Genomic DNA, 24,853 nt, shown 5'->3' with positions numbered 1-24,853 from the left:
TCCTGAAAGGCTTTTTCTAATACATATGTTTGCATCGGGCAGGGGGCTAGGACTAGCATTTCAGTTGACATCAGAACATGTCATGAAAACAAGGTTTGTAGATGCGAAACAGAGAAGGCCTACTCTGGGACCTTAAGTCGCCGAAACTTTGGGCGACTTCGGGCGATTTGAGGCGACCTTAGGCTACTTAAGCAAAATTGGCAGAAAAAAACCATTGTTACTTTAGGTGATTTGAGGCGACTTAAAACAACTTAAGCCTCGGAGAGTACATTATATAAAAGCAACTAGCTGTTCTGCAAAAGACGAAACACAAAGAAAAGCTACATAGTTTGGGATTTAAAACCTAAATAATAGTCGATGGTCTTATTTTTGACGAGGGGCTCTGAGGAATCTCGTTTTTGTTATCTAATTAAAACACATATCTAGTACAATAAAATCTTTGATGCATACAACGTTTGACGACGATCTTAGAAAGAAGATTGTATAGTCTGCAATATAATTTTTCATTTCTCCAAAAATATGAAAGCACGTAAAGGATATCACACCGAAAATAATAAGCAACGCAAAGAGTAAACTTCATAAAAGCAAGCAAGCTGAAAGGCTAGCCAATCATCCTAATATGCCTTGATTATAACTGAAAGCTCTTTTCACTCTAGAGTATTTTGTTTTGCTTAGAAACAGTCGGATAGGACAACCATTGGTGGATCGGGTGACTACAACTATAAACGTTGCATCAGTTTAGGACAGCACAAGATATCGTATTTAATTCGTGATAAATCAAACAATTCAATCAGACTAGATTTTAGTTTTTAGGTATATATTTTATGGCAGGTCCACACCAGCCCTCGGGGTTGCCAGACGCAGACCTGCCTCATCAAAAATGTATGTATGTATGTATGTATGTATGTCTGTCTGTCTGTCTGTCTGTCTGTCTGTCTGTCTGTATGACATTTCGTTCACTCACCGAACGTCTGAAGCACTATAGGTCTGCTGTAGGGTCCTGGTCCCACCACAGTGTAGCCTCTTATAGACACTTCATACCTTGCACAAATTGATAGACCACTTAAGACCATACTTGTTGAGGTTGTGTTAAATCTTGAATACAATTCAGACTGAGCTGAAGTACAATTTTCCTTCAAAACTAGTCTGACTTGGTACGTTTTGATAACGCCATGTGCCACCCTCTCTGGCAGTGCAGCCCAAGTTATCTCAAATGTTGTGCCGTTCACTTCTGTAGAAGACACATTTTCTGGCCCGTGGCTGGGCACTAAGGGAGAAAAGATACAATTGTGTTATTACTATTGTTATTGTTATTCTTAGTCGCAAAAAGGAATTGATCACTAAACACAAAAAGTGAAAAACACAATAATAACTTAATTTGAAGTGTCAAGTTGAATGACAGTTTCCTACTACGCAAGAACACTGTAAGATAATCCAACAGAAACTATCGACTATTGGTTCCCTTTCTGAGGACAGAAATATCTACAAAACAGAAGCGAAGCAAAAACAAAGCAAAGTGAAGTAAGATCGGCTGCTGACGTACATGCAATGTTGGCGCAAGCAAGGGAACTTACATGTAACGACGTTTTCATAATCCAAATAAACAAGCGATTTTCCTTCTCCTGGATGGGATTCAAGCTATCACAGATTGCATACCTCCCAGCATGTTTGTCAGATTGCTTTAAAAGGTAGTTTGGTATCCCATTTACACCCTTTTTGTACCCTTAGGAGGAAAGAGGACTTGCAAAGGATCTCTCCGTAAAGCCAAATTGTGCCACCCACAGTAAGAAAGTGGGACGAAAGTAAAATTGAACAGATAAGACTTTTTTGAAGACCATCTAGGTACCTTTAGAAATGACGTTTAGGTCACTAACAGAGTCGTCAGAGTATGACGGTTTTCTGGCCGCTAATATGATGGTGTGTGTGTGGGGGGGGGGGGGGAGTTCCATATAAAAAGGACGGGGGTGCTCGTCGGAAATTTTTAAATGAACCCCTAAGAGGTTCCAACTCTAAAACAACACATTGACTGACACCTTCATTACTTTTAATAGCGATAAAGATGATTGCTTCAAGTTGATTTTCAAATATCTCATGTTTTATTTTTTTCGACACAATTCCCTAAAAGATAAAACCTAAGAAGTACCAAAACCGTTTTTTAACCCCTAAAAGGTACGACGGGCACCCCAGTCAAGTGTAGAGACATCTGTAGTGTGAACCGCTTTATCGTTAATAAGCTTCATGGTTTGTGAGCCTGAAGAGTCTTTCTTTTTGTAAAACAGTTTAAACCCTTTGATAATTCCATTCCAGGTGTTTGCTGGTGGTAACTGCCAGGATGCTGTAATAGTGGTGGAGGATTTTGCAGTGACAGTGAAGCCACTTGGGGCAGCTGAAGGAGCTGTAATTGAACAACATTACATCATTATTCTGGTGGTAACTGCCAGGATGCTGTAATACTGGTGGAGGTTTTCGCGGTGACAGAGAAGCTACGACGAGCTTTTGAAAAAGGTAACACACTTGATACAAAAAATAACTCATAAAACAGGCACGTAGTTGGCAAAGCTGGCAACTGATATCATAATGAAAGTAGAAGAAACAGAATAATTTACTAAGGGCTTTAAGTAAAAGACAAACGGTACAACAAAGTGCTGAGGTTGAGTTATGGCAAAATGAGATGGTGGGAGAGCTGAGGGGACCATAAATGGCACCCACAGCTTGAATTTCTACTACTCATCCCAGCCAGGAGTTAAAACACGAGCCATTATGGCAGTAGTTGACACTTTTTTATCTAAACAGGACAACTGTTAATAAGTCGTTACAACAGTAGTAGGTGTGTGCTTGAAGGGTTATAAATGGCGAAATAAACATAGAATTCAGTCAGCCACTTACTACTGTATCATACCCAGAAAGGTCAGGACCACATACAGTGTAAATAAAACTGTTGGAGCGATCTTTGCCCATGATTAACGTTCTAAAAAAGGAGTTTCAAACACATCTAAAATGGACACGAACTGAACTCTCATCTATTCATTCCGAAACGTCGGGACTTTATATCATTAGTTTTTACTTGCTTTCCTTGTATCACCTAAGATTTTCCTTTCAATATGAAATAAAGACTATTTCTTCTCTTTCTATTATAAAATTAGATGTCTTCTACTGACAGTTACAGAAGTACAGAAATACTACATATATGCCAAATAATATTTTGTTTTTAATTAAAAGCCTAACTTCCCTTTCTTAATAAATGCCACCTGACTTTGCAACTTTTTGCTACGTGATATTCAGGCACACACAAGAAAGTAAGTGTCATGCAATTGCATTTTGCACATATCAAAAACGGATTTCCGGTAACATTGTCCATCAAAATCACACATAGCTTGTGATCATTTAATAATGAATAGGTTTCCTGAGTTTTATCACAGCAATGTTTGTACTGATCCAAACTGCATCAAAAATTGGGCACATAAGAGTCATGGCACATTCATTTTGTAACTGCAAATTTTTGTCATTTCTTTTATCCCTCACTTGTGTGACACGTTTGGATGGTATATCCCAAAACTTACTTTTGAAATAAGAAAATTCTTTAATATAATAAAATGAAATGACTGTCCTACTCCAGTTGCAAGATAAGATAATTATAATATTTTACAGGAAGTCCAACACAAAATTCCACTTCTGTCTCTAAGCATAGTCCATTGAGGGAAATGATTAAGAAGCTCAGTAAACATCAAAGAAGTAAACAAACAGGCTAAGATTTATGTTGGATGGTCCTTGACCCTGTACATCGTTTGTTTTATGCTCTTTGACCATGCATGAATTACATAATCACTATGCTTCTAATGGTTAGTTGTACGAGCACACATAACCACCTTTTATAATTTGGCAGGTTTTGCATAGGGCCAACAAAATAGCCTAGAAAAACATGCAACAAAGAACTCTGCCAGTCTTCATAACTATTCTGCTATTAATTATGCTTTAAGGAAAATGGCCACAAACAAATGTAACTGAAATTTTGCAGATGCTTTATTTGGTCACCTATGACTATGTGCATTGATTTGAATTGACAAGGTTGACTCCTACAATTGTAAATAATTATTAGCAAAAGTTAAGCACAAAAATGTAAATCTCTCACAACCTCGTTCCCAGGGTCTCCCATCTTCCCGATGACAGACCCTGGGAACGAGGATGAATCTCTAATTGAGTTTCAGTAGGTAATTAATGTTAGTGACTCTCATTCTAATTAGCTCGTGTAACTATGTACATGAACGCCCTTTTGTTTTCTTTCAGATTCCCAATTTGTTAAATATTTGTTATTATCATTGTTTTATTAGTTACTATAAATGAAACTTGTAAACTAATTTAACACACAGCCGAAGATGGTCCCTGAACAACCAAAACATGTCTTGCAAAATCAAATGTTATTTTGTCGTTGTTCTAAAAATTAACCTCAGTGAGATCCCTTTAAGTGTGTCCAATAAAAGGAAAAAAGGTGGATTTTCAAGTTTACAATGTAATTGTGATGTGTCACCATAGAAATTAAGAAGTATATATTGACCCATTGACTCCTGGAGCTTTTTGCCAAAAACGTATTTTTGGACATTTTGGAGATTTTCAGGCTGGATATGGGCCAAATTAGCTCCAATCTACTCAAAAAGGCATTTGCAAAATGACAGCATGCCTTTCTATCCACTAGCATCGCGTTTTACGGCATTTCCGCTCAGCCATGCGCAGAAATAAAAATCAGGCTTTTCGATTTTTAATTTTTTTATTTTTTTTGCCTTTCCTTTTTCTCCTTTTCTTTTCTTTTTGCTGCAGCGATTGACCTTCTACTGGGCTTGCTTCCAGTTCAAAATATTCTGAGAAAGCATCATCGAGAGAAGCAATATTTGCCATGGAGTAGCCACGTGTAGGGGCAGGAAATTTTGCTCTGAGTTTTTCACTCAACTTTTTGATTATTTCTGTGCATATCTCAGGCTCCATTGGGCCGATCACTCTGATCTGGCTATCACTGGAAAGATCTTTTCCTCCTGAAGAAGTTGAGCATAGATGATGCCAATTTTGGTCAAGGGTGATGACGTCAGAAGTGGAAGAAAGGCCAAGGTTTGTCATTGCCGGTTACGGCCAGCACAGGAGTCAACGGGTTAAAGAAGTATTTGAAAACGGTATTTAAGAGATCCTTACATCCAAGTTTATAGCCACAAATGTCTCACTGTAGTTTGAGTTTTGATGGTTTCTGTTCCCTGTTCTGACATATCAGTTTATTTAGATTGAAGTAAATTGGAGCAATTAGATATCATGCAGTCAATGCATGCAGAATTACGCCAAAATTAAAGTGTGTTCTAGCATGTGTAGCTTTCCTAAAGGAATAAAGTATCATAAAACACACATTTAACTTCAGCTGCGGCAGCATTGGATTCTCACTGAGGATCAGTCCAGTTCTACAAAACAACAACAAGAGCGGATACTTTGTAGCTCAGCGACAGCAAATAGCCATGATTTGTGGTCAGAAAACACATTTTTAGGGTTGTGTAGCTCGACCAATGGCTAGGATATGTGGTTAGAAAACAGAACTTTCCCAGTCGTAGCTCAGACTAGCTCGGCAAGTGACCATGATTTCTTGTCAGAAAACAAACTTTCCTGGTCGTGTAGCTCGCCAAAAGGCCGTGATATGTGTTTAGAACTAATTTAACCTTCATTTGCCTATTAAAACAAGATGTAAATTTGAACAATTGAAACAAACACAAACACAAGGTAAAATGTACAAGATAAGTATTGGTGATGTGCTGTCTGGTAGGGTCGGCTGGTCAAAAATTCATTTTCTCAAGAAATATTTATCATAAGTGTTGGTGATCTGAAATTAAAATTATTTGAGTTTTGCAAATATTTAAATGAAATGTCTCCTAAAAAACGTTTTGTCCAGTAAAAGTTAAAACTTTAGTTAAAAACACTCTTACGGGGTCGCTACTCAGTGCTGCAGGATATAATTTATTCATCGCTAGTTCAACTTCACAAGCAAATTGTTATAAATTTTGTCATTTGATCAAACTTTGTTGACCAAATATGCAAAGTACACATGTGAACGCACTGCTCTAATCTTTGATTACTACTAGTTTATCTTAATAGCTCACAAGGAGTTTGGCTGCTGGTCAGTCGCTGAGGATAGCATTCCAGGATATGTGCAGTTCATTCACTTTCAAGACAGTTAGGCCCTTGAGGTCTTAATTGCCTTTCTTTGCCACTCTCATTACATATCTGGACTAGACATCTTGTTAAAAATGTAATTCTAGCTATTTTCTTTCTCCAAAAGAACACCTGCTAGGGGGTTGACCCATGGTGAGGTTGCCATTGTCTCCATAAACTTGCACATTGCTTGGTTTTCATATTGGTAAGTCACTGCTCACATTGCTTCCAGATGACACCTACATTGTACATTGTAGATTATACCCTTCATACTTTATTACTCAAGAAATTCAACATGATAGCTATCTTTCACATCTTACCATCTTCATTTGTTCTCACTTCCTGAACAGAACTTTTTGGTCCATTTCCAGCAGACGAGAAAGCTAACACTTGAAATTCGTATTCTGAATATTTATGCAGTCCAGTAATATCTCTGCTCAAAGTTGCACCACTTTGAATGGTTAAAACAGTTCGATAATCTGCAGCAGAGTTCTTCCTTTGGTAGAACAATTTAAATCCTGTGATTGTTCCATGTCTGGAGCCTACTGGTGGCAGCTGCCAAGATGCTCTAACACTTGTGGAAGACAGTGGAGACACGACAAAGCTACTTGGAGCTTGGCTTGGAGCTAAAAATTAAGAAATGACCAAATTTATGACGCAGTTGAAGGCTATGCAATACAATACTCTAGATCTGGTGTTACAGAAATCAAGGCAAAATACAGAAAAATATATAAAAAATTTTATTTCATGAGCGGCTTTGCGCACAATGTTGGTGTACAATTGCATAACAAAAACGGTCTCACGCTAGATTTCTTATGATTTCTCGTCATCCTTAAAGCCAGTGGTCATAAAAGTTCACAAAATTAAAGTTCCAATTATGTGCACCCCAAAACGCGGAATTTTCTGTCTGAAAAAGATTTATTAGAAGAACAATAACAAAATTCCGAAAACAGGTCAAGCAAAAAGTACCGTTTTCCCCCATTTCTTGACCCAAACGTAAAGTGCATTATTATAATTTTTAACTTCTTAGTGTAAACAATTCAATTCAAGAAGGTGTCTCCAAAGTGCACCTAAATTTGCCTTTAAAATGGTGGGACTCTTTCATTTGTAGTTGTATTTGTCAAAAAAACATGATTGAAAAACTAGCGTGAGACCACGTTTTTAATTTCAAAACTTTGACATTTTATCGTGCCTTTGTTCGCACGTTTCGAGCACTTTTTTCCGTTTTTGCATTTCACGCGAACTTTCTGTTTTGCCAATTGTGCCTCCAGCACCGCGCACTTTTTTTGCCCCTCAGACCTGCGCTATTTTTACAATGTTGTCGTTTTGCTAATTTTGCCTTCTGGGCGCTTTTGCCGCTTGAGCTTTCGCATTTTGCTTCGCTGCCGAACAACACCGTAATAAAGGCTGAAATACGCGATTGGTGCAAAGTACTGACAAAAAGCCGAAGTGAGCATTTGTGATACTTTTAGTGCTGTCATTTTCACAGGTGAATGCTCATTTTAGATTGAACATTATCCTCGCCGATCCTTCCGCAAAGTTGGCGAACAACACTGTAATAAAGGTCAATCAAGACATCGATGTTTTGTTTTGTTTTGTTTTGTTTCTCTTCATGTGGAAACCTTTCAATCCCTAAACTCGACTTGTCCATCCTTTTCCTTATTTGGACATAACTTGGGCTTGTCGTCAATAACAAAATGGCCGCAATGAACACAAAATGGACAAGAAGATGCAGAGAAGATGCTTGCTTAGTGCATGTAAAAAGAAATAAAAAAAGACATAACTAAAGATGGTTCTTTCTGTCATTTTCTCAAGATCACCGGGCTGGACAAAAATTGGAGAAACGAGTATTTAAAGTTACATCCTTTCGAAATCCTTGGTAAGCACTCTGATAGCGTATTACTTACTAGCATGTGGCGTTCTCTTTTCTCCATTTTTGTGATTCCATTTTTGTGATTCGAAAGAGCTTGTTTAGCAACAATTTGCAATGCTTTGCCTTGCAAAACCTGTAATATGGTTAAGGAAGCTTACATTCGGAATTGAACCAACTCAGTTTGCTGGACTCCGAATAAAGGCAAAATATGCAAAAGCCAAAAGGGCGCGATCTTTTTGGTGGCGCGAAAGACAAAAGCAAAAACCACCAAAAGGAGTAACGTGCGCGATTTTGGCAAAAAGCAAAATTTGCCAAAAAGGCAAAAATGGCAAATCGCGCCTGCAATGAACGCGACAAGAGTAGCGTAAATTACGGCCCGATGTGTTACGCTACTTGTGAAGTTTAGAATGGAGAGTATGACTTGTGTGATTTTGACTCCTTACAAGAAAGGCACAAGCGCTTTTGAGACATAGCTAGGATGGAAGGAAACTACATGAAAATCACTACAAGATGGTGCTCATTTGAAGAGAAAAACATTAATAACCTGCGAATTACTGCATTTTTAAAACAAATTTTCGTCCCATTTTGGCTAATTTTGATTTGTGCACCGACATCGTGTGCGAGGCCAAGCCCGAGCTTGAAAAAAAAATGGCCTCAAACGCAAAATGGGGCATAACAGATAACAAAAGCAGCAGCATAATTCACTAATGCAGTATTTTAATCTGGTGTTCCTTCTTTAAAACTTCTGTCTGTTATTATGTTTATAGTGGTGATGTGCAGACTGTCTTTAACATGACTACTGTAAGATGAATAACATGTAGCTAATTTTCGTATACATGTATGGTACTTAACTACCAAAATTAATAGCCCCCCCCCAAAAATGGGGAACCTTCAAAAACAATGATAGAAAAAGGTCGCAAAAATTTAAGAGTAACATTAAAGTGCCACTATGATCAAATTCTCCATACCCATTTTTTTTAACATTTTCACACACAATAGGTCTTTCCTGGATTTTTTGCCAAATTTCAATCTATTACGAACATTAGAACTCATGTCATTTGGACCTTTATTTCCGAGAATTTACGGCCGCCATTAATTTTCCTTGTTCCAAGTCTTGGTTGAGAATTTGAGAAAATGACGTCATTTTCTCAAAAATACCACACGGGTTGAAATTATAATAACAATTAGCACAGCAATTCGCATAAAGAGCAACAAAAACTTTGGCTCATATATTCGAGCAATTGTTTTACATTAATTGTTATCATAATTTCAACCCGTGCGGTATTTTTGAGAAAATGACGTCATTTTCTCAAATTTTCAACCAAGACTTGGAACAAGGAAAATTAATGGCGGCCGTAAATTCTCGGAAATTAAGGTCCAAAAACCACGAGTTTTAATGTTCGTAGAAAATTGAAATTTGGCAAGATATCTAGGAAAGACCTAATGTGTACGAAAATGTAAAGAAATGGATATCGAGAATTTCATCATAGTGGCACTTTAAGTGTGGTTACTTTTAAAATTTTGCAATACTCTATGTTTTTGAACCTTGACCAACTGTGATCCATATAATTTTGTAGTTTATTTTACGTAAGTTAATACATGTACATAATACATGTAATGAGTTTATTGTAAGCCAGTAAGGCTAATAAAAAATAAACTTACAATGATAGCACTTAATATATGAATTAAGGTCACAAGTGTTGGAAGCAAGATACCTGCAGGTTTAAGTACTCCAAATACTTCTACTCTCAGAGCTTTGTGAGTTGAGTAACTTGTCGGCTGAAACCGGATAAACCTTGCTCTTGCAATTTCTTTTAGATTGTGTTTTACTATATCATTCCTTCCTGAGTTACCATCAAAGACCTGCAAAAGAAGCCTTTGTATTAAATATTGTTTGCAAAGAATTGCTGTACATGTATGTTTACTGGCAAGTGATAAAAATTCTGCACAGAACTTATGCAGCTACTGTTAAGTAGTTATTTATAATAAGCTTTACATTTCAGTTGTAACACATAACAAAGCACTGGTACCCAGCAATGCTGTTGGAAATTAGCTGACTCGTCTGCTCACTCATGCGAGCGTGAAAAGTCTTGGCTGAGTACAAATCATCGATCACTCACCCATTTGGTGAGTACGATTTTCATTTTTGGGAAAAATTATTTAAAGATGATTTCCAGTCTGTACTGCGCACTCTTGAGAGTTTGTTTGCGTTTCTTTCTTTTTTTTTTTTTTCATGTACGACAGCACAAAATGTAAACATTTTGTAACTACTTCCATGAAGTAACTTCAAAGTTTCAAAACAACCACTATTATGGATGCAAAGTGGTCGAAGCTTTATGCTTCGTTCTTTCTCGTATCACTTGATGAAACAACTTTGCAGCTGTAAAAATCAATGATTGAAGCTGTTGGAAAAAGAATTTGAAAGGCCTTAAGGTTACTTCAAACCTTCACGGGTGTCCTCCAGAAAAAAATTCGTACGCGCGCTGTTTTCAAGGAAACTCCCACAAACTATATATCAACAGAAAGGTTATAAAATGTAGAATTCGATAAAATTATGTCTTGTTTTGGATTTTGTTTTCCAAAGTCGGCAGAGGCCGTCAACTCCAAAATGACCGACTGACGTTCCAGCAAATTAATCAGGTATCAAATGCGATCGTTCATGCAAAATAACTGTGCAGGGTTAATCACAAAGTCTCAATCTCCAAAAACGTGTCAGCATTTTCTTTTATTTCTATTGGTTATCTTTTTATAGATCTGTCAAGTTGGACTATTGAAAAATTCGCGTAACCTGTTGCGTTAAAGGCCGCCAAGAGGAAAGTATAAATAATAAAGGAATTCGCCGACACGCTTTTGTTCCATATATATCAGTGAATGTTCTCACCAAATTTCATGGAAAACCGTCAAATCTGCATACCCTATTAATTTATTTAAAGAGAAGGGATTCTCTCGAAAAACGAGTGCGAGTTTTCGCCTTCTAAAGATTCATAAACGTATCACGCCTTCACAGAGGAATGTGTCAACTTGAAAAGCCGCGGGCCAATGAAATAACAGAACCCCTAGCGTTCACAGTATGCAAACTTGAGCTTCGCGGACTTTAATTTTCTTGACCAAAAAAAAATCGACCAATGTAGCCCTGTGAAGATTTGAAGTAACCTTAAAGATAAGGTATGTGGTTCTTAACGAAAAACATCGATTTGCATTCCATCGAGTGAGAACTTACAATGTTTATCAACATTAGGAAGCTAAGACTGCACAGTACAGACTGGAAATCATCTTTAAGCTTAAATATTGATAACACTCCTTTTTTATTTTCCATTTTGGCTAGAGTATTTTTAAATCAAAACATACTCCAATGTCTTGATTCTACAGGGATATATGCAAATTAGGTAGTGCCAGCCATGGAGTGTCAAAAGTCTTTGATAAAAACCTGGATAAAACAGTAAAATCAACTAGATATCACTCCACTGCCTTTAAATCTATTTTGTATTAGCATGTACACCTGTATTACAGTGTGTGAGCACAGCCACTATAAACGTCACTGTTACAGTTGTAGATGTAATCAAAGGGGGTTACAACTGTAGCCAGTCAGTCAGTCATGCACAATCACAGTCACGTTCAGTCAGTCAGGCAGTCAGTCAGTCATTTAGTCCATCAGTCAGTCAGTCAGTCAGTCATTTAGTCCATCAGTCAGTACCTCAGTTATGTATAGTCACAGTCACTATTAACATTTAGTCAGTCAGTCAGTCAGTCACAGCCACAGTCGAAGATTGTCATCCACAGCCAGTCATATGAAGCCAGTCAGTCATACACAGTCAGTTGCAGTCAGAGTCACACAAGTCAAACACAGTCACAAGTCATTAAAATTTTTCTCACAGCAGCAATCACAGTCAAAGAGTCATGCAGTCACAGTCAGTCATGTGTGGTCACAGTCACAGTCATAGTCACAGTTGCAATCACAGTCACAATTGCAGGTAGATTCAGTCACCGTCAAAGTAAATACAAAGTCACAGTCAAGTCATGAATAGTCATAGTCAAATTCACAGTTCTGCACAGTTAATGTCACAGTTATGCATACTCATGGTCACTGCTGTCAATAACAGTCACATAGTCACTGTCACAGTCACAGCCACAACCAAGTGAAAGGTACTGATTCACCGTCAGTTGTTAAGTCGCTTCTTGTCAGTCATAGCATTATTTAAAGTAACCGCAGAGGAGTTGTAAGTCAGTAGTTGTCATCATTACCACTGCCATCCTTGACAGTGTTGACTTGTGCTGGCAGTGGTCTACACCTCACATAACAGACCCTAACACACTACACCAAGGATGTACATAGACCTTGCATCACACTGCACTTAGAAGAAATTTAAGTCTACCGAGGCATTATTACATGTATGTCACAGTAATTACATAGCCATAAGAAAGATGATACGTCCTGGTAGCATCAATAGCCATCAATGTCCATCCAATTTCTCAGTCTCAGTCTCACAGTCACGGCCACGGCCACGGCCACGGCCACGGCCACGGTCACAGTGAGTCACAATCACAGGTTCAAGTACATAGTCACTGTCAAAGTAATTTGCAAAGTAACAGTCAGAGTCTGCTTAGTCACAGTCACAGTCACTGTCACATATTTATAGTAATCTTTTACGATAGTTCCAAGTCATAGTAATTGCCAACATTACCACTGCAATCCTGCTCAAGGTTGACCAGTGCTGGCAGTGGTCTGCACCACATGTTACAGACCCTAATACACTACAATAAGCATGTAATGTATATACAGTGTATGTTCACTGCAGACCTTAACATGCACTGAACTTAGGCATAAATGTACTGAGGCAAAATTACTGTCAAAGTACTTGTCAAAAAGGAAAGACAATACATGTACTTCAATGTCTCTGTATGTGATCCAACCAACCTTATCAGTGCCGTTTTCTTTGAAGGTGACCCAGTCAATATTGTTAAGTGATAAAAGTAACTTGTACTTAGTTGTCCAGTGATCTTCAGTTGATTTTCCTTGAGTTGCTACAGCACAGATAAAGAACTCATATTGGAGGTTGATTTGGAGATATTCAGTAGAATTGTTGTTACTACTGGGTGACCACGCCTCGACTCCATTCAATCGACCTTTGGAGGCTACATTACTGCTGCTATTTGAAGAGGCTGAAAAGCTGTTGTCTGGAAATGCATCTTTGCTGGAGACTCCAAGAGCCTGGAGTTGACATGCTGAAATTAATTTAATGGAACACTCTATCAAAGACTACATGTAAGTCACACCAAAATCAAGATAAAGATAACATTGAGGGTTTTAAGCTGAATCTTTTGATCCAGATTCCAGATTTTGGAATAACTATTTATCATACCTCTTCTTTCAGAATACACTTCAACTTCACACAGTGTTAATGAGTCATTCAATAAACTTCTGATTGTCACATATCTTCCATACAAAGGAGGGCGACAGAAGAAGGATTTACCCTCCCCTCTTGGAACACTGTAACCACTGTGGCCACACTTAGGGTTAGTCACACCCCCACTACTTTTCTTTGACCCTAAAAGAAAGGTAGAGAAGACAGTAAAAGAGAATCACATGATAACTGTGCTCTACATTTGCCGTGTTGCCTTTCATTGATTGTAATTTCTGCATACAGTCAAAGGACAATTCTTAGTTTTCCAACATTACTCATGATTTTATCAGAAGTTATGTCAGTGTTACCACCGGAAGTCTAAGGCAAATTTATTCAAAAATTACAAAACTATCATTCTAATATTAATGATACAAAACATATCAATGACACAAGACATTGCTACAATTTAAAAAGTACTTACGCAGTAAAGTTACAGTGTAGCAATAGCAAAGCTACATACATGTACTTATATGGCTTAATAATGTACAGTATTTTGAGTTAGCTTACAATAATTATTAATGGGAAACTGATATTCAGGCATCTTCTAAGCAGCATAAAAAATAAACTGCTGAACTATATTATATACTTAATAACTTGTTCCAAGGGTAACGCTTAGTTTTGTTTTCTTGAGGATCTCAATGTTTCCCGAGAGGAAGATTCAAGGGAAAACAAAACTGTTTCCCAAGGCCAAAGGGACCAGTAGTTAAGTGCTTTGTTATAATAAGCTGGAGTTTAGACTGTAAAGTAATAAGGCAAGAGGGAGTCAACATAACCTCTGGTTAGTGGAAGAGCGGGCAACATAGTTGCCCACCAGGGCAACATTTAGGTTTAGCCATTGCCATGTGACCATAAATCACCCAATAAGAGCTAGTGCATGTTAGATTCAATTAAATTCCAGCTATATATATGACAATGTGCTACAGCTGTATGTTGAATTGTGCTGAGCAGCAATGAGTTGAACTACACCTGTACACTGCACTGTGTTAATTACACTGCACTGCATTAAACTACACTACACAGGACTGTTGTTTACACAAAATGGTGTTGAGCAAGCAGGGCTCGAAAAATATTTGAATTCCACCTTACCTGTTGGGCAAGTAGCTCTCCAATTTTGTTTACCCGGGGCAGTTCCCCGCTTGCCCAAGTTTTCAAACTCATAAATAATTCATGAACCCAAAAATGGACAAACTACAGGCATGTTTTAATGTAATAAACCCATCTTGACTATAGTCCTCTTAGTGCTGATCAATTTCATGTTTGTACCATTATATTGTAATAGTTCCACAACTTTTAACTTCTTCATTCCGCTTTTATGACGTCAAATTCAACTTTCCCTGAAATTTTGAACGTGATAAAAAAATGTCATCAGGAATTAAATTTTGTCCCACAGCATCTTTTGCCAGTGCCTCCCAGTTGAAGAAACAAAGTTCGAGAAGTTGTAGTTGTTCGTTCATGTATGTACTTCCTAGTTCCTGTATTACACGCTGGGTATCTTCGTTATTATACAACCTTGAATCAGTTTGATCAATTCGTCGAAGATCGTCTTCAACTCCTTGAATGTTCACCTGCACCTTGTCTAGCTCCATGAAATCGTTCTGAAGAGAAGCGCAAGAAATTTACAACACGCAGAATTAACAAGTCGCCTTCCCACTTCAGTTTTGACACAGACACAGTGTCGAATTTGAAAAGCCGGTGAGAGCATAATTTTTCATTTGGGTGAATGAAAAATAGTTTCAGTTGAGGGAAAACATCTTCGTTTGAAAGAAACACTATTTTAAGTCATCTTCCAGGAACTCTGAAAGTTTTGATGACTTATTTATCCATTTCTTTTTAATAATATAATACTTTTCATTTCGTTCAGCAGCGCCAAGTATGTTATCACTGGCAAACTTGCATGTTTCGCCGAAAACATAGCCTGCGAACGCAGACGTATTTCCGGCTGTCACTTGGTTCCACCAAAAAGTAACGTCTGCGGACTCGAGCCAGGAAACAATTTCTGTGACATAATGACTTTTGTTTCTCCTTGGCCAATCAGATTCCATGATAGAATGAAACTCAAGTGCTCCTCACAGCAAATACCTCGTGCAGAGTCGGCAGTAGTTCTGGGGTTATTTGAGCTAAACTATTATTGGGTTAGAATTCCTACGTCACAGAAATCGTTTCCTGGCTCGGGTTCGCAGACATTATTTTTCGGCGGAACCAAGTGACAGCCGGAAATACGTCTGCGTTCGCAGGCTACCGAAAACAGAGATTTACCTGGATTTTAGCATAAAAAATGCTGGCTTCGTTTTCGCAGTAAAAATATGCGGCTTCTTTTCCTTTAAGTTTTACACAGAGAAACTAGAAAATGATTGCAGAAAATTGCTAAAATTTCAAGAAATAAACACAGCTTTTTCGTGCCCACCACGGCTATTTTCAATCCTGGAAAGAAATTTGATCGCAGCAGATTTTGATCATGTGCTAGGCAACCACTTGTGAGCTGTGAGCGCACATTATGCAATCAGCAAAACAACGCTATAAATTGTAATTTTCATCAAGCTTCATCTACTTGAACACTTGATTACCATTGAGCCTAAAATTTACCTTTTCTTCTCAAAATCATTATCAAAACTTTTTAGTCAGCGAATGGTTTGCCTGGGTCCTTGCCCGTGGGGTAAGTAAGGAGAGAAAGTTACTTGCCCGAAGGAAAAATCTACTTGTCCCGGACGACTGGACGGGGGTTTTTTCGAGCCCTGGCAAGACTGGGCTTGGCTGTGCTTAGTCTCTAATGTATTGCAAATGTACATTAATGACAGAACTTAAATAATTGAAGGGTAACTTTCCAAGGCTCATTACAGTCATCATGCATGCATGTGAATGGCAAAACAAGCTGAATGGTGTATTAGCATGTAATTGAACCTTTACAAAACACTATAAAATTGATAGAAAAGCTACCTACCCACTCTGATTTCAAAGTTGCCCTGCCTGTACCCCCAGTGTTCCACTTGGTTGACTATGTACACTTCAGAAACAGGCTCTATCTGCCCTAGGTCAACTCTCCACCAGGGTTTTCTTGTCCAAAGTGTATGTGTACAAGATCCCTTATAAAAGTCTGTTTCACTATTACCATCCACTGCTAGCCTGCTGAAACCACCATGAGGTTCACCATTGTACTGATCCGTATTCTTTCTAAAGGCCAGATTTTCTTGAAAAAAGCATTGATGATCATCATGACATTGGATTAAATAAAAATATGTAGTCCTTAAACTTTCCTAGAGAGACATTCACAATGCACATGAATCATTTTATTTTCAAGGGATTAGGAAAGAGCTGTTGAGAACTTACAGGTATCAAAACACTCCTCCAGAATGGAAAAGTTGAGAGGACAACATTATTTTGCTCAATGAATCATGGGATAAAAACATGATTATTATCAAACAAGCCCTTTCAATGGTTCCAATGCTTGACTTAAAGTAATCTAACACAACCCAATGGTGAAAAAAAAAAAATGTACTCATCAAATTCAAGGTAGAGAATTGTCAGTGACAGAAATGAAATCCTTATGATGAAAGGCACATTCACTTTCTTTTGACTAGTACAGTAATTGCTCATGGCACCTTTCTGCTAGGACTTAATTTGTTGTATGTGTGATTTTAATAGACTTGCCTTCCTATTTTCAGCAAAACACGATCCAGTTCTAACAGTATACAACTTTAACAGATTACATGTACCGCTAATTTTGACCTGATCTTTACCCTAGCTGTTTATTTGTCTTCCTTACCACCTTACGAGTGTCTTTTTCCAGGCATTGATAAATACAATTAAGATCTTGGCCACTTAAACTCCCGAACGAATACAGTTTATCACTAAAACTCTTGTCAAAGCTTGTCACAGCAGGAACACAAGGTACAGTATCACACAATTTAATGATTGTCTCGTGGGCAGAGCTACCACTAGTTTAACTGACAAGCAATAACATCACATTAATAAAGAAAAGTTCACCAACAGCAAATGTCAATGTGGTAAATGAATAATTTCAAATATTACTAAAATTTTTCTTCAATTAGCTGGATTTGTAATTGAAGGCAATGAATGATTACATCACAAAAAAATGTCAATGAAATGGGTGTGACAAAATACAGACTGAGACCTACACACTTGCATTCAGATCAGCTTGGATGGGGCTCTGCTTAGCCTCAAAAAGCTTCAGTTAGAATACTGGTCTGTTTAGCCTGTTTACAGTTAGCTCTTGAAAATGGTAATTGTAGCACCATAAGGTGTGTACATGTACGTACTTATCAAACTCATTAATAATTCATCAAGTTAAAACAAAGAAAATCACAAGCGTGAGGGGCAATTGGATACCTGGTCTTAATTAGCATAGATTTTGACAATATCTACTTCTCCATTTTCTCCTAATTTTTTGTTTCAAATTATTGAGAAGATATATCAAACACTTGAGACAGTGTTTTTATAAGCTATCCAAACACCTAAAATTTTGTCAAAAATCCTCTACTGCACATCATATTTTCAACTCTCTTCTGGGTGTTTGGATTTCCAAATGAAACACTGTCTCTTATGTTTGATAAATGGATTAAACGTCTCAAGGTCTGTACAGTGTCGCTTTCTACTCCACATTTATCTCACACCAGAAATCCAAAGATTCCCTGGGTGCCAATAGGCAGTATAAGTATTTCTTGACTGTGTGTGCATCATTCAGCCTGGCTATGCTGAGTTACATGTAAATTCATAAAAATAAAGTATTATGTTGAGTTACCTCGTGAATAAATTTCCACCTCACATAGCTGGAGAACTTGACTCTTCGTAGTCATAATACCAACATATCTACCAGTCGTCAGTGGATTGGTGAAACATATGGCTGATGCCCTGAACTGAATAAAACTATAGCGTCCTGTGCACTGAAGGTTACTTGCCACATCTGTAGAGTTACCTGGGCCATAAAAACAGAACTTCCATTGAACCAGAACTCTCCTGGGGCTTTCACTATGGGGTGGATCACTTGAATTTTAAGCCGTGTCATTGTCAGAGAAAACCGGGCAGTACCAAAAGAGCGAGGTCGGCCGTTTACATTCATCTTTTCACAGTATAAAAACTATCCGAAAAGATTAGCAACCATGACATTTGCCAGCATGGGCGTTCGTTTTTCTTCGAGATATCACCACATCTTGATTTTGGCCTCTCAAGCGGTTTAAAATCATCGAAATTTTGGGCAACTTTAGGTGAGCCTAAAAGGTACTTCCTACAAATTCAAGAAAAAATTATTTTCGTGAGATAATATTTGTTCCCTTATTAGTTGATTGAGAAATATTAGAGGTCTTTCCCATTAATTCTACGGTTTTCACGAGGTGCCAAATATCGCCGCAGAATCGTTAATGAGCGTGACCCAAATTTTAGCCATTTTCAGCGAGTCGTTTTTCAAAAGTGCGGCAGTTTATTTCCACAGAAAGACATTAATTTTTTGTGATAGTCTTTTGTACTGTTATCAATATCCAGTTTAGTTAAAATTGGTATCTACAGGCAAATCGGAGTAGTTGGTCTCGCAAAGTCCAAAAAAAAATCATTAGCCAGAAATATTTCCCACCAAATTTTTAGCGAAGAATATCACCTGATATCGATGTTCTGCGATTGTTATCCATGATTTACTGAAATATTTGCAAAAAATAGTTAGCTGGACTGCAGAATAGAATATTTAAGCTGTGAAATCGTTATTAACCTATGTAAACATTTCAAACTCGCCAAATCCTTAGAATTATTTAGGCTAAATTTTCCCGCGAAAATTCTATCTTTAACGTCACGCTGCATGGAAAAACAGAGTGGATCCTCAGTTCACTGGTCTTTTTTGCTGTTCAGTAGAACAAACTGTTAGTTAATAGTGAGCGAAGCTTTTCCCTGAATCTAATTTTGGGACTTCAGCAAACCCCTTGTTTCCATCGATTTTCTCATTTTCGGAAGGCGTCACGTGTTACAGATTCAAAGGTCAGATGACAGGATTCGAGATGTCGATCTCACCTAAAGGTTTTTCCTTGGTTTTGAAAATATTAGCTGTTCTTTTAGATCAGAAAAATCGCCTATCATTGCTGGTGGCAGGGCAGTTTTTCTTCAATTATTAGCATGCAAACAAGATAGTCGAGGAAAGACGTCAGAGGTGGTGTCTATTTGCCGCAACCTAGTGTAAACAATGAGGATAACAGCTCCTTGCTCTCTGGCCCACAAAAGGATCAAAAAGGACAGACGACTGGGATAAACATCTCAATACATGTAATTGTTGCTAGGCCAGTATTGCCAGCAGAAATCTTTCTTACGTTTAATGTTGCCGTTTGTATCATCGCAGGTTAGTATAGCATCTTGTTTTCCGCTCTTGAACTTTTACTTTCAACAAAAGTAATATAATGTTGCTTCTGTCAATATTGACCACAAAACCCCTTAATGCAACAAAATTACATCCAAATTTGTATCGATAATTTCTTGTTAATTTTACTGCTGTTGTTGTCAGAGTTCATAAAGAACAAGATCGCAACATGTTTGTGATCCATGAGAACGTAAATTGAATTACATTTTGCACGCAACTAAATTGCTCTAAAGATTAATTAACGTGGTTCATGAAAAAAAACGTCTTGCGGAGGCAAATTCATTTTCCTTAACCCCGCTAAAATGCAGTTGTATTCGTGTTAAGGTAAATGGGATGGTAGCTCAAGAATATGTACAAAAACAAGATGGTTCAACTGATCTGAATGTCAAAAATAAACGGAATAATGACTGAATAGATTGTTAAAAAAGAAACGATATTTGTCCAGAGGGTAGTGTTTTTATCCTTCCTGCCCCATTCAAGGAGGATGCAGAGGTGGAACGAAGTACCATTACATAGTGGCAATGGAGAAGGGACACCCCCCCTGCCTCTATCTCACTACCACCCACACCTTGCTGTTTGCAAGGGGGTGGAAGAAAAATCTACTGTCCTAGACGACATTTCAATTTCATTTAGTTTTCTAACGACTCATTAAATAAAGTTGTTTTTATTTTTGCCATTTACATGTAAGTCAGCTTAGTGTTTGGTTTTCATCATTTGGTTTTCTTTGGATTTTCTTGGGCAACTTGCGAGATTGAAAACTCAGACCTCAGACCCATAAACTGAGACACTCGAAGACGAAAACTCAGACCCGCAAAAGTCAGAACCTCGGCGTGTCTCGAAAACTCAGACCCGAAAAATATAATAACTTTTTTTCACTTCGTGTTTATTACTGCGGATTACTTAAAGATGTCTTGTTTACTGTTCGTCGATACAATGTCACAGGCAGAATCTGCAGAGAGAGGAAAAAAAAATTAGCCTGCGGTGGTACATTCCTCTCCCAGATCACGAAAACAATACTCAGGATTTGTATGGTTTTTCAATTGCATTATAAGTATAAACCAAGTATAACTATCTACACACTACGGATCCTGATTCTTCGATAACTCTGCTAAATTCAGCAGATTTTTCCGGGTGGGAGTTTTCAAGAAATCTTAAGAGACCTTTTAATCAGCTCCATAGCAAGTTGTCCTAAGTCAATCGTGTGCATGAGGTAATATCAAAGGAAATGAAACGGAAAACAAGATGGTGTACCAACCTGCAACGATACAAACGACAACAATGAACGTAAGAAAGATTTCCACTGGCAATCTTGACCTTGTAACCACTACACATATTGAGATGTTCATACAGTTTTTTTTTCACATTCCAGTCGTCTGTCCTTTATGATCCTTTCGTAGGCTGGATAGCGGTCTATGAAATCTGCGTTTCTGTGTTTCATTGTTTACATTCGGCTGCGCCAAATAGACACCACCTCTGACGTCTTTCCTCGACTATCTCGTTTGCACACTAATAATTGAAGAAAAACTGCCCTGCCACCAGCAATGCTAGGCGATTGTTCTGATCCGAAAGAACAGTTAATATTTTCAAAACCAAGGAAAAACCTTTAGGTAGGATCAACATTTCGAAGTCCCGTCGTCTGATCGTTGAATCTGTAACGCGTCACGCCTTCCAAAACGAGAAAATCAATGTAAACAAGGGGTTTGCCGAAGTCCCAAAATTAAAATTCAGGGAAAAGCCTCACTCACTAATCACTTGCAGTTTGTTCTACTAAACAGCAAAAAAGACCAGCGAACTGAGGATCCACTCTGTTTTTCCATGTAGCGTGACGTTAAAAATGAATTTTCGCGGAATATTTAGCCTAAATAATGCTAAGGATTTGGCAAGTTTGAAATGTTTACATAGGTTAATAATGATTTCACAGCTTAAAAATTCTTTTCTGCAGTCCAGCTAACTATTTTTTGCAAATATTTCAGTAAATCATGCGGATAACATTCGCAGAACGTCAGTATAAGGCGATATTCTTCGCTAAAAATTTGGTGGGAAATATTTTTGGCTAATGATTTTTTTTTGGACTTTGTGAGACCAACTACTCCGACTTGCCTGTAGATACCAATTTTAACTAAACTGGATATTGATAACAGTACAAAAGACTATCACAAAAATGTTTTTCCGTGGAAATAAACTGCCGCACTTTTGAAAAACAATTCGCTGAAAATGGCTAAAATTTGGGTCACGCTCATTAATGATTCTGCGGCGATATTTGGCACCTCGTGAAAACTGTAGAATTAACGTGAAAGACCTCTAATATTTCTCAATCAACTAATAAGGGAACAAATATTACCTCACGAAAATAAGATTTTCTGGAATTTGTAGGAAGTACCTTTTAGGCTCACCTAAAGTTGCCAGAAATTTCGATCATTTTAAACCGCTTGAGAGGCCAAAATCAAGAAAAACGAATGCCTACCTTGGCAAATGTCATGATTGTTAATCTTTTCGGATGGCTTTTATACTGTGAAAAGATGAATGTAAATGGACGACCTTGATCTTTTGATACTGCCCGGTTTTCCCTGACAATGACACTTACATGTAAGAGGGATGGGTAATTTTGTAAAAAAACATTACCGCAAGCATATACTTGTACCAGAAAAAAAACATTCATGCACACATACAACCATTGGTGAAAAAAAACTCACAATCACTTAGAGAGCCAATAAAAAGCACGTTACACAGAGGAAAACATATCATACACACTGTACACATGTCCAGAGAAAAAAATTTCCTAGTGCATCAAAGGGTAAAGAGAAAAACTTGTGCCTGTACTATGTCAACCACACCTTCCTCAAAAACACAATGGTCCACCCCTAAGTTGATGAAGGAGTTCCACAGTTTTCAAAGCCATCTTGATGGTTAGGCAACAGTGTCAGAAAATAATTATTATTAACTAAAAGAAAACAGTGTTTGAATGGGAACTGATAACAAATAATTTCCTTCAAATTAAAATCTACCTCTGATCAGTTTATTAATAGCTACAGGTTAAGACTCTACAGTACACAAAAGATCGCATTAAGCAAATCTGAGGGATACAGCTGGGCTAGAAAGCACCCTAGCTGTCACATTTTTTGCAAAATTGTACACAACTGAAAATTTTACACCACTTCAAAGAAAAAAAATCATAGACAAATAAATGTATGCAAAAATTAAGCACATCATTTGAAATTATTTTTTTAGAACATTTTTAGACATCCTTCAAGTTTGGTTAATGCAATCCTTTGTCTTTGATCTCATGTCCACTATTTGTTAATTGTTAAAATTTTGATTGTCTTTTTTTTTTTTGGACAAAATTATTTGCCATCAGGTAGCCTTTAAATGTGCTTAAAATTAAGTGAAGTACATGTAAAAACTTTGCACAATGCTAAAAGCAGGTCATATTGCAACCTCTTCACCTTAAGCTAAGGAGGGGGGGCTGTTTTCCTTGCCCTGCCAGCTTTTCTTCTTTCTGTGATTTCTTCTTTTTTTCCCCAAAATAAGGGGGGGTGGACCCCCCAGGCCCCCTCCCTAGATCTGCCACTGCTCATATAATCAAGGCATGCCTATAATTATTTAATAATGAAACGCTTTGCTACAGAAGTCCAAGAACATCTGAGGACAAAGTTACTTGTATGTACATCTGTCCTGGATCATCAAAGAATCATGAAAAGGTTGAATTGAAGCGTACAAGCTGTTTTCTCCCTGGGCTAAATATAACTCATCTTTCAACTTGAGCATTTTGGCAAGAAATTCTCTAAACTAACTGGCCAGTACTATTTTGAGCACACCTTTCTCTTTTCATCTACATGTATCAAGACATTCAAACAATTTGGCCCTGAAACACAACCTTTGGCATAATAAATATATATGTAAATATGGCTTCCTTTTAGTGATAATTTACATAATGTGTGCTCTTGTACAAGTGATACTGCTAGTTCCATGGAGCTCCATGTAATAAATTGTCTAAATGGGTTTAAATTTTAAGAACACTACATGTATGTACTCACCAAATGTTATTTTGTAGTCTACATTATTTTTTCCTGGATCACCTGTGAACCTGTTAACTATGTGTATTTCGTAGACTGCTGCGTGACCTAAAGCCAGGTCCACTTGCCACCAGCTGGGGTTGTCTTGGTTTGTATGTGAACAGTGTTTGTTAAGCATATCAGTGCCAGCATTTCCGTCCACTGCTCTTCCTGACTCAGCAGCACCGATCAGAACATCACTGTATGTTGACGACTGATTTGTGGGCTTTTCAAGAGCAAGATTCTCTGTGTGTCAGTCAGTAAAAACAAACATCAACTCTTATGTATATATGCAGAAAAATACACTTAGTAGTAATGTTATTTGTAAATAGTCATGCACTTTTATCATAAGCCCCTGGCTCAGGAGATTGGGCAACCACTACGATATGTTTACAACTCTAAATAAAGTTACTTTACCTTATCTTACCTTATACTTCCATAACGAACAGTGATTTAATAACCCTCTATAGAAATGGACAAAAAATTTTCCATTTTAAGTTTAGAGATCTCTTGTCCACTTGCAAGGGCAATCGTGAGAGTACATGTATTTCTGATTAAAGTTAATTAACGTTGCTTGTAAAAACTGTGTTTTAACAGTACTGTAATACTATAAATATTTGTATTGTAGATTCAGTAATAGACCCTATTCATAAATGGCTGCCAATTGAAAATTCTTTTGTAACTATTGAAATTAGCCCAATTAGCCTCGTTTTTGAGTTGGTAATTCAAAAGAATTTTTACTCTCAAACGAGGTCAGTTGCGCTAATTTAAATGCATACAAAAGAATTTTAAACTGGCAGCCATTTATGAATAGGGTCTATAATTTAAAGGTAAGTAGTTTAATCTGTAATTTTAAACTTTCATTTCATAATTAATTGCAATTGATAAAAATTGTATTGATAAAAAATTCTTAAGTGTATTGGTTATAAATGTATATAATGTTAACTGCATTCTTGGCCAAGACATTTTACTCTGACTCATACATGTATAAAGGCCTCTT

At 37.5% G+C, this 24,853-nt stretch overlaps 2 protein-coding genes across 2 annotated transcripts in view; both read right to left on the bottom strand.

Annotated features, from left to right (window-relative positions):
* Positions 1-24,853, bottom strand: part of LOC145468606 (uncharacterized) — a 34,819-nt gene that overhangs the window by 6,290 nt on the left and 3,676 nt on the right. The window contains exons 4-8 of the mRNA XM_081452334.1: positions 12,966-13,273; positions 9,766-9,913; positions 6,498-6,803; positions 2,183-2,395; positions 965-1,267 (exon numbers count right to left, since the gene is read on the bottom strand). Of these exons, the coding sequence (XP_081308460.1) occupies positions 965-1,267; positions 2,183-2,395; positions 6,498-6,803; positions 9,766-9,913; positions 12,966-13,273 (1,278 nt within the window). The remainder of the gene's footprint in view (positions 1-964; positions 1,268-2,182; positions 2,396-6,497; positions 6,804-9,765; positions 9,914-12,965; positions 13,274-24,853) is intronic.
* Positions 16,262-24,569, bottom strand: LOC145468164 (fucolectin-7-like). The gene is made up of 3 exons (XM_081451850.1): positions 23,836-24,569; positions 18,209-18,382; positions 16,262-16,636 (listed from the first exon to the last, which is right to left on the bottom strand). The coding sequence occupies exons 1-3, from the start codon at positions 23,990-23,992 to the stop codon at positions 16,383-16,385; spliced, it is 585 nt and encodes a 194-aa protein (XP_081307976.1). The 5' UTR covers positions 23,993-24,569; the 3' UTR covers positions 16,262-16,382.

The sequence above is a fragment of the Orbicella franksi genome, chromosome 14 (genome assembly GCF_964199315.1).
Source record: "Orbicella franksi chromosome 14, jaOrbFran1.1, whole genome shotgun sequence".
In the NCBI taxonomy this organism is placed as follows: Eukaryota; Metazoa; Cnidaria; class Anthozoa; order Scleractinia; family Merulinidae; genus Orbicella; species Orbicella franksi.
This window is presented reverse-complemented; position numbering and strand designations above follow the sequence as displayed.